Below are 10,657 nucleotides of genomic sequence, written 5' to 3'. Positions count from 1 at the left end.
GGACTGAATATTTTATTGTTCAGAGGGTCAGAAGAGTCTTTGGGTTTTCCAGAGATACTTTAAGTGTTTAAGCTTCCCACAGTGCGTGCTAATACTAGAGGGGCACAGACTGGGGTTGACGTTGGTCAGATGCCAGACGCAGCTCGGTAGATTTTAGTCTGCCAAGCTAAAACAAGAAACAAGAAAAAAAGTATTACAACAGTCAGATTTGGTGTTATAATTAACCATAATTAATTATTTGCACTCTGCTGCACTGAGCTGCTGTCACCACTGAGGGTCAGCAGTTAGTAACGCTGCATGTCTGAGGGAAGGGCACATGTTCCTCCTGTAGGACTTTCTGTTTCATGCATAGATGACAAAAGCACTGTCATCATTACTTTATGTTGCTGTGATAATTGCAGATCCATTGCAATGCCTGTTTGATCTAAAATATAACTAAATTCATTTGCAGGCAGGAATGTTCTAGGAAGCTAAAAACTATAAAAGCAATACAAACTAATGAATTATAACATGTTTTCTTAGAAAATACTGGGATAGAGAACCAGAGCATGCTGTTAATTATAGCTGAAGTTAGAATTCGCCTCTTTTCTTCTAGAGGTCTAACAAGGTAAAATGACCAATGTTATGTTGTCAGTGGACCTCCAGAACAACATGCACCAACCTTTCACCATCTGTCGCTCAATTTAAACACAAACATTTTCTGCAGTTCTTTACTGTAACAACCACTAGATTAAGGTTTTGGAACCACGGTTATCACTGTTGAGAGACACCAACACTGGTCTCTGTGTCAACGTCCAGCTTTAGTTCACTCATCCATTCGTCCTGACCTCCTCCCTCTGTGGACGTTTGTCAGATTATTTACTCCCTTATTTCCACTAGACAAGACTCATAATTCTATGTGTCATGTTAAAAATCTGACTCCAGCACTTTTGGTGTTGGTTTTCTTCTAAATAAGAAGATACCTCGTTGTAATCTTTTTAAAACAGCCCAAATATCTCCTCAGCAGTTGAGATGCGTTCACCAACAGCAGCTTTTTTTTCAGAGAAGCTTTTGTTGTTTCAGTGACTTGACATTAAAAACAGCCTAAAGTTATTTATGATGTACTGGTTGCAAACAGTGAACACACTAAGCTACACCACTTTTTTGCAACGTTCCTCAAATCCCCTGTGTTTATGATAAAGTTGTACGTTTTCTTAGCGGCTGTTTTGATGTGTTCCTGCTGAACCTGTGCTAGTTATAGCAGCAAAATCTGGTCAAACTTGGCACATAACTGCTTTTCAAACATCCCCTCAGTTCGGCTTTAGACTTAGCTACTTACCTTCTTACACTGATTGTTAGATCTGTTTGAGTCTAACCAGTGCTGTGTAATCACATAGACTGAATACTGAGCTTTGATTGTTTAACAGCTGCAGCCGGGTTGACTGATTGTGTTTGTTTTACTACAAAATGTACAGGCTTTAATTGAGTTAATAATGGAGCAGCCATGCCCGATAGACTCACTGCTTTGGTATGACTTGAAGAAACACAAATGTAATATCAGTCAGCCAGATAATGCATGTGAAGATATTTCAAACGTATTGGTTATTCTTAATGACTAAGAACATGCTTGGGTGCTGATCGGTATATTTTTATCACATATCATTTATAAGTAAGTTTATTTTCACAGCATTTAAAGAGTACAGAAAGTACAAGTACAGTATACAACACAAATTTGTTTCAAAACTATAAAAGTCTTTGGACAGATTACATTTTTAGATTTCTGTGGCTAGACTGAGAGCCTGAAGTCCTGATGAATGTGTGCCTGAGCAGAGATAAGATGACAGTGTTTGTCTGGAGAGCTGCTCATGTTACAGCGAGAGTCTTTTTGCTTGAAAGCTGCAGAGAGTGACAGTTTGGAGAGCTGAGGTGATGGCAGCCATCCAGACTGAGGTGACCTGGGCCTCAGCATCAGTTTATCTCACTGCAGCAACAGCTCCTCCCTTTGCACCTTCCAGCAGTACTCCCACTGCAGAGGTACATTCATTTTCCAGTACCATTTGTTTGTGAGAGATGAATTTTTGCAGGTAGAGACTGACTCTAAGTCTGAGTTGGCAGTAGACTCTCAGGTGTAAAATTGGCTTCATGAGTTATATATCTTATATTTTTTGCATTATATGTCTGAAAACAACCTCCTGGTGTAAATCCACAGTCAGACCAGAACATTTACTCAAGTGTTGTACAAATATGTAGCAATGTTTTATGCATTTTGGACACGTTTTACTACCATAGGCTGGTGTCATTGGTGATTCTGCATGTTTAGGTTTTAAATCATCAGCATGATGATCTGAAATACTTTAAGGTAAATCTCATATATAGAGAATGTCTCACGGACAGAAACAGCTAAACTAAAAAGCCCATTGGTTCCTAGTGAAGATGCTAATTGTTTATACTTATAGAGCATATTTTTTAATCACATGTTCATGACTCTAAACATGAGCCACCTTACTTTTGCTAAAATATGATTGGACAATAGATGTTTTTAATTTGGCAGTTATGCTGTTGAAGGGACAAAATACAGAGTTGAGTTGTTTGGAGCTGGAGACATGGGTGACTTGATTTGATTTTGTTGATTATGGTGCTGCATATCAACCGCTGCATCAGGTTCATAATGCAGGGAACATTAAACTTAACCCACAATATGTAGCTTGATCTACGTTGACTCCCTCTGCATCACCAGCCTCCATTCTAACAGGTCTGACTGATAACCAGTCATGTCTGTGCATGAGCATTAGCAACCCATGTTCATTATTTGCTTGACTGCCCCCTGCTGTAGCGTAAGGTCAGACGTATAACTCCAATAAAAACATAAATATGCAGCTGCAGAGTGAGGCAGGCCAAGCCAGCTCACTTAAACTTTAGGTTTACAGCTGGTTAGTCGACAGACTGAACTGCTAGATGAATTAGTTCCTCAGATCTGCTTGTTTGCTTTGGAGCTTTGCTGTCGTCAACCATTTGCAGTCGTGAGACGTGCTTTCGCAAAGGGCTTAGCATAATTAAAGACGCATTTGTCTTGTACAAAACAACTGGACTCCTAGATGTAGCGATCTCAGTGATTTCCTCCCTTCTGTTTTAATGTTAATACACAGTTGAAGTCTTGCTGCTGATTGGTCCCTGCTGCTCGTTAGTTGGGTGTTTAGCTGTATTAATTTCCACCTGGGCTTCACCAGGTAAGTTGAGCTTTGGTGAAGGTGTCACTGAGTCCACCTGAGTGAACGAACCAGTACATGTTTAATCGTGGTCAAAAGATGTCAGTGAAGTTGATGCAGGCACCAAACCTGTGCCTGCATTCAACATCCAATGGCAAACACTGTGTTTGTTAGTTTTTGTAGAACCTTATTTTCATTTTATTTTGTTTTTCTCTTCTGTTGCATCAGTGCTTCAGATACTGCTCATATTCCTCATCGTGTCACTTTTTATTAGTGTTAAAGGTGTAAACCTCTTTGATCCTTTGCAATATTGACCTAAGAAATATGACCAATTTTTATTTTCCACCAGACTTTTCGTCGTTTTTCATGTTTGTCATGTGTTTTTCAATTTTTTCCTCTTTTTCTTTTGATCTGTTTCCTTCCTTATCCAGATCAATCCCTCCCCTCTCTCTCTCTCTCCTCTCCCTCACCCTTCCCATATTTTTACTCTCCTCTGCCTCATTTCTCCTCTCTCCCTCCACTCACTCGTTGCAGTGATGTACGGGCTGCGTGGCCTCCACTGCTCCTCCTCCTCCTCGTCTTCTGAGCCGGTGTCCAGCAGCGATGTCAGGGACTCTGTAGGAGCCTCCTGGGGAGGACAACAGAGCAGAGGGCCGGCTATAACCCAGGCAGGGAATTGCGGAGGAAACTACATGTGAAGGTAAGACTGGAAGAGGTGAGACAGGCCATACAAGGGCAAACAAAGCAGAAGAAACCTCTCTCTACTGTTTATACACGTGTGTCTGAGCCACTTCTCCTTCTTCTTTCTTATGCAATCAGGGCTGTTACACATCATTGACTTCAGATGTTGGTGCACAGTACAATCTTATTATAAAAGTTATTTATGGAAGCAGAGAGAGACTGGATCATATCACTTTCAATTGTTTAATAATTGACATTGACATTTACTCAGCTTTTATATTAACAGCAGTCACCTAAAATATTTCCTTGCTATTTCCCACCCCAAACCTTCTCTGAAGGAGACATCTGTGATTATATTAACCTGTGATATCTGACGTCAAAATGTCGTTCTGGATTCTGTCTTCTTAACAACACTGACCACAGGTCAAGATTTTGGCCTCATGAGGAAAATTTAAACATGAGCACAGCTCACGACCTGCAGGATGAGGACATTTGTTAAAAACCAGGTTCCAGTGTTGCCTGTTTGCAGGTCAGTTTTCTAAAAAAAAACCTGCTCTTCAACATCTAAGGTGAAACCTAAAGTAGCTCTCACTTTGCTCATAAACAACAAAATCCTGCTTGTTGCTATATGTTACAGTGATATGTTTGCTAGACAGTTACGCTGCCAGCACCCTTGATCTCCCAGCACTGATGTGTTGGGTGCACTTGATGAATAATTAAGAGGATTCAATGAAGCACAAGACATGTTCAGTTCAGATCTGTGGGTACTGAGCCCCCTGCAGAGCAATGTGTTGCATCCTCCAGCTGCATCTCAACCCTGGGAAGACCGTCCAGAATAGTCCTAATTAGAAACATCCCTCAGCCTCTGATCTTCACAGAGGAGTCGCTCCAGCTGTCCTGGTTAAAGGGGAGATTCTTCAGAGGATACTGCCTTCTAAGCCTTGACTGGACCGATATAATCAAGCTGTCCTATCAGTACGTGTAATTTCCCCCGTGTATGAAGCCTGCAGCTCTCTAAGTGGAATTAATGAAACACCTCTGAAGAGAGAGCAGCTGAATGTGGTGATTAGTCAGCACAGGAAATATCCCAGAGAATAAAGTGCAGTGAAGAGTAAGTAAGTTTTTCTTTGCTGCCTTCAGGGTTAAAGTGGACCTTGGTCACTGTAAAAGACACGTGGCTGCTGGGATACCGTTTGATCCCTTCTTCTATGTTTGCCTACAACCTCACAACCTTTTCCCTTCATAATGATCATCCGTCTCTCTGCTCACATCAGGTGTCTCAGTAGATACGACGAAGCTGCCTTTGCAGGCCTGCAGTTGTCAATTCACCTTGTATGCAGTAATGGATCAGTAATGGATCAGCTGTAGTTCATTTCAAATTGTGGTCTTAAATCAATTTCTCTATTTAACCAGCAGCTCAGGTCGTTCACCAGCTGCAGTGGCCATCGGTTGATAACGCAGCATCGTATTTGTCACAACACAACTAAACAAACGTTACTGCTAATGGTTTCCTGTGGATCTGTTGTGTGTGTGTGTGTGTGTGTGTGTGTGTGTGTGTGTGTGTGTGTGTGTGTGTGTGTGTGTGTGTGTGTGAGAAAGCAATTTGAATTCAGTGTGTACTTGTTGTGTGTACACGGTTTATTTCAAAGCTGCAGCATTAATGTAAGAACACAATGTAGAAAACAGTTGTATTTTCTCTGAGGTGAAATGTTGTAGGATTGAATGTACAGTATCTGCACTACATGCCCCCCCCATGAATCAGAATAGGACATGTTTTCTCAGCATGTGTTGTTACCCAACTAGTGAAATATGAGAATGTTTGTATTGATAAACGAAGCATTAAAAACTTGCACGTCAAAGTTTTAACATGTTTCATTTAATTTATGGTCTGGATTTAAGTCTTGGTGCCAAAAATGCTGAGAGCAGAAGTGCAATAAAGACTTCTTATCAGGCCACAAGTCACAGCCGGGCCTGGAGAAGTGAAAAATGCGTCGACTCTGCGGATGAATTCAAAGACTGGGCAGATATAAAAGACTGATGACTCCATGTTAATTGTGACATACAGTCTGAAGGCATGGAAGCATTTAAAGACTAATGTTGAATAAGTTTCATTTTTGACCTTGGAAACAGCAGCTGACAGAATAACCTCAACACCTTTAGTCCTTTAGTTGCTGCTCTGGAACTCCCAATTATAGAAGATGCTCTTTAGGAGCTGGTCACGAAACGTAGATGTTCAAATATCTATTTGTTTCAGATCATTTAAATAAAAGCCACACTGGGCATCTGCTGAAGAAAATCATTTACTAAACTAATTGAGTTTGTTAAAAATATTTTGTGTTACCGTTTCACAGCCTTGTATTTTTTTTCTTTTATTTAGAATAAAATGTACAAATGTGGTTGAACATAAACATCAGAACTGGTTTAGTTGAGTGAACCAGTGAGACTGAAGATCTTTTAGCCATTAATAGAACAGACAATGATTTTGAGGTGACACAGTTTGGTGAGCCAGTTTTAGAGTTCATGAATCAAATGTGCTCATCTCCGGTGTCAAATCTCGTGCACGTCTGCTGAATCAAAGATGGTCACAGTGCATTGTCTTCACTGAACCTTCCAGTCGGTCACAAAATAGAAAGTTTCTCATACACAGTTTTTAGGCAGCTGCTGACTAACAAATGCAGTTTGCCACATCTGCCCTTTCTGCACGTTTACACACTGGACTGCACCATTGAATCTGGATAATTGCTTTTCGATCTTTTCTTTTTTGTGTAGTTTAATGTGCTGAGGTGAATGTGAGCAGCCAGGCATAAAGATATTTGATGCACTTCTATTTTATGATTACATTTTTGCTGTAGGCCATAAAATGTGCCAGTTGTTAATGCATATCCGTGGCTTTGGACGTAAATACGTTTTACAATGGCAATAATTAAATATGACTGACTATTAGTGGGTATGACTCCCATCACGGGCCCAGTTCTTACTGATGGAGTGATTGTGGCTTCATGATGATGTTTACGTTGGTTGAGTATCTACAAATGGTTTGTCACTGAAAGCTTGGGAGATAACACAGTCTAAATACGGCTTCATGGATGAGTAAAGTAAATTAGGAGAGCAGGCAGAGGAGGGACAGATGGAGAAAAACAGGATGGATGGCACCCAGGTGAAAAGGTTAGACGGAGAGAGATGATGATAATGACGCAGGGGAGAGTGAAGGGGTGACGGGGTCATTGCTGTCAGCCCATCTGTTGTTGTCCACCAGAAGTTTAATTGAGTCCAAACTCAGTGAATTTACTGACTTCCTGAAAAAGCGAAGTGAAAATATCGTTTACCTGACGTCACGGTGATGATCTGATCAATCATGATGAAACAGTTTATCTCATTTATATGAATGAAACCTGATTTAAAGACCCAGAGATTTAAGAAGCTCTACTGCAGTGTTCACCTGCTGCATGTTTTTATCTTTTGTTTAAACAGAGAAAATCCAACAGGGTGTTCGTCCATCTTTCAGAACTTTCTGACAGTCACACTCTGCACAGCTCAGAGCCCATTTGGCCAAACTGAAGACAGCAGTCTTGAAAAATAAATTCATTTTTGAAAAGAACCTGAAACAGTTGGGTGCTGTAAGTTTTAGCAATCTTTACTCAAAATGGTGAAAACTGCATTTGAAGGGGGGACTATTTTCAGCAGCGGATTAATCCACATTTGGTCGGTGTGTATATTGATGCTGATGAAGGAGCATGTCAGCCAGTGCAGCAATGTGTGTCTACAGTTTCTGGATACAGTGGACCTCTGAGTCTTGGTCTCTGACAAAAAGAAAAGTATTATCAGACCTAAAGTCCACCCAGCTTAATTAAATCATCAGTTTTCCTCTCTTTTTATCTCAAAAGACAGAATTTGAGTCCTGAAAACACCTCGTGTCTCTCTCCCTAGGTCATGATCGACTGGCCCAATGTGACAGCGTCTGGCCGCCAGGAGCCGGACCTGCAGCCCGAGGAGCTGCAGAAGTCCAAATGTGTCCTGGGCTTCATCCCCATCATCTACTACAGTGTCCTGCTCTGTGTTGGAGTACCAGGTACTGTCAAGGTGTCTAGATGTGAACACTGTTATTATATCATTTAGGTGAACTGGCCCTTTAAGGCCATTAAACGATTGAGAGGATAACTCATGTTATTGGTGACATTGTCAGTGCGTAAACTGGACATGTTTGAACTATTTGCACCGTTATCTGTAAATGAAAAGTACGTTACAGGTTACAATAATCTACTTATCTAATAATCTGTTTGTCTGAGCCTCCAACCTTCCAGCACACTGCCTCTGCAATCTCTCTGCACTAGAATTGATGTCCTCAATAATCCTCTGGTGGAAATAACCGTCACTTTGATGGACAGCGTTTACACCAGCATTGTTCTCATTACTTTGCCTCAGTCGATGGAAGTGAGTGGGTATTGATCCAGCAGGGATTTAGACAGTGTTCAAAATGCAAGGACATGTCAACAGAGCATTCAGGTGACCTCAACGCAGAAATGTCCCCAGGGAAAAATAAATATAAAGTCCACAAGGCCAGAGCCAACAGCTGGGAGCCTGAAGGGGTCTCTAAATATCCTGCTGTTGACAAGAGGGATGAAAGTAAAAGTACAGGTGCTATTAAAGAGGAGGAAGATGTGCAGCAACAAGAATCAGCTAACTAGGAACATAGCCACAGGCCAAATGTTAGAACTTCCACCTCCATAGATATATGCACATAAATACCTGGTGAGCTGCTGCTGTCCATTGCTGAGGGCGCGAAGAGAACAAGACACTTAATAATAAAACAAGAACTAGTCAAACACACGGTGCACAGACAGTCTGGATTGGATTTGTGGAAAATAAAAACAGGAAATCAGCCTTAGTTTTCAATCCCTGTGGGTTTGTTCCTTTAATCAAGCAGTTTTGTTTACAGACAGTTTTCCTCTCACATTGCCAAAGGATTGGTACAGAGTTCAGTATCAGCCTAAAAGAAGAGAAAATGCAGGCATTACCACACGTGGGCCTGTTGCACAGTCAGAAATTAATAGAATTTTATTCTGTCTCGTTTATCTCTGTCAGTGAACATCCTCACAGCAGTGGCTTTGTCCAAACTGGCATGGCGCACCAAGAAAGCTCTGTACCACTATCTTCTGGCGGTGACGGCCTCAGATATTCTCTCCCAGCTCTTCATCATCTTTGTCGGCTTCCTGCTGGAGACGGCGGTTTTTCACCGTGATGTTCCTGTGTTCCTGCTGCACTCTGTTAGCGCTGCAGAGTTTGCTGCCAATCACGCCTCCATCTGGTCCACTGTACCTCTCACCGTGGACCGCTACGTGGCGCTGTGCCACCCCCTCCTCCACCGCCAGATCAGCTACCCGGCCCGAGCCAGGAAGATCATAGCGGTAGTCCTAGTTTTATCACTCGCGTCAGGCGTTCCTTTCTTCTGGTGGTCGGACATGTGGAGGAACAGCCACCCCCCCACGGAGCTGGACGCCCTCCTCATATGGACACACGTGACCATCATCTACTTCCTGCCCTGCAGCATCTTCTTGGTCCTGAATTCACTGATAATCCACAAACTGAGGGTGAGGCAGAGGCAGCAGCCTGGCCAGGAAGAGCGTGGACCAAAATCACGCCATCCACAGCGTCTTGGGAAAACCACGGCCATGCTGCTGGCCATCACCTCTGTATTCTCTGTGCTGTGGGCCCCCAGGACCGTCGTGGTCATCTACCACCTGTACGTGTCCTCGGTTCACCGAGACTGGCGCGTCCACCTGGCCTACGACCTGTCCAACATGCTGGCCATGCTCAACACAGCTGTCAACTTCTTCCTCTACTGCTTCGTCAGCAAGCCGTTCCGTAGCGCCGTGCGAGACATCATGCTGCTCAGGGGGGGCCTGCTGTATCCCTGCTGCACGCCGCCCCAACAGCAGCCCCCCACCAACGCCTCCATCTCCTCTCTGTACAGCGGGAACAACAAGCGCTCGCAGCGAGACTCCATCCCCTCCTCACCACGCAGGGCCAGAAAGCCTTCGTGACCCTGTGTCCCCTCATCTTAATCCAAAACACCCCCTATCCCACGGTCCCTGAGCACTTCTTGCCCCAGGGACACACACTGCTCCAGCCCAGGCGTGTTCTCAAAGGGTCTAAAATGAACTCACAAGAAGTATGTTTTTGGTATTACAACGTGTCGCTGGGTGTTGTTTGTCCATGTAAATCAGAAAACATGACAGCATATTTATTTTTCTGCAGAGGAATTTAACAAAATAAAACCTGGTTTGGGGTATTTTTTCTTTTCCATACATGGTAGTAGTATTTTCATATTGTTATGTAAAGGAAGAAAAAAGTCCTGTCAATTTTATTTTCTCTGTGATTAAATCAGCAGTTGGATCCGTGGTAAATGCACAGCAGGGAAAACGTAAGGAAAATTATGTAAGTAGTTGTTTTTGGAAGCTGCAAATCCATTCATCTACCCAGTTACACTTTTATGAGATGCATTCAGTTTGCTTCAGCCTGTTTTTTGTCTCTTTTATGACCCTCTGAAAAAAAAATAGTTGTAAATTGAACAGGCTGCAGTTGCGTAAGGATGCTGAGCCTGGCCACTAGAGCAAAGAAATCATTCTGTACAGCGCGCTCCCAGGCGCAAAGCCCACAGCTGCCGAGGCAAGTGTTTATTTTTCATGAAATGCAACTCGCTGGAGCTTTAAATGAAAAGCTGGTTGTTTAAGCTGCAGGACTGAAGACCCTGCTCTTCAAACAGCCCCTCCACCTGATGGTCTGCACAAATA

General features: G+C 42.7%; 1 protein-coding gene across 1 annotated transcript; it reads left to right on the top strand.

Annotated features, from left to right (window-relative positions):
* Nucleotides 1-1,900: 1,900 nt before the first annotated feature.
* gpr142 (G protein-coupled receptor 142) lies at nucleotides 1,901-10,657 on the top strand. The gene is made up of 4 exons (XM_026315155.1): nucleotides 1,901-2,013; nucleotides 3,617-3,885; nucleotides 7,794-7,935; nucleotides 8,949-10,657. The coding sequence occupies exons 3-4, from the start codon at nucleotides 7,797-7,799 to the stop codon at nucleotides 9,905-9,907; spliced, it is 1,098 nt and encodes a 365-aa protein (XP_026170940.1). The 5' UTR covers nucleotides 1,901-2,013; nucleotides 3,617-3,885; nucleotides 7,794-7,796; the 3' UTR covers nucleotides 9,908-10,657.

Source organism: Mastacembelus armatus, chromosome 19 (genome assembly GCF_900324485.2).
Source record: "Mastacembelus armatus chromosome 19, fMasArm1.2, whole genome shotgun sequence".
Classification (NCBI taxonomy): domain Eukaryota; kingdom Metazoa; phylum Chordata; class Actinopteri; order Synbranchiformes; family Mastacembelidae; genus Mastacembelus; species Mastacembelus armatus.
This window is presented reverse-complemented; position numbering and strand designations above follow the sequence as displayed.

Bases quoted from the DNA above. Each gene is read 5' to 3' on its own strand.
- gpr142 (XM_026315155.1), top strand. From the start codon at position 7,797: ATGATCGACTGGCCCAATGTGACAGCGTCTGGCCGCCAGGAGCCGGAC. The intron at 7,936-8,948 runs GTACTGTCAAGG...TATCTCTGTCAG, and splicing joins GCTCTGTGTTGGAGTACCAG to TGAACATCCTCACAGCAGTG.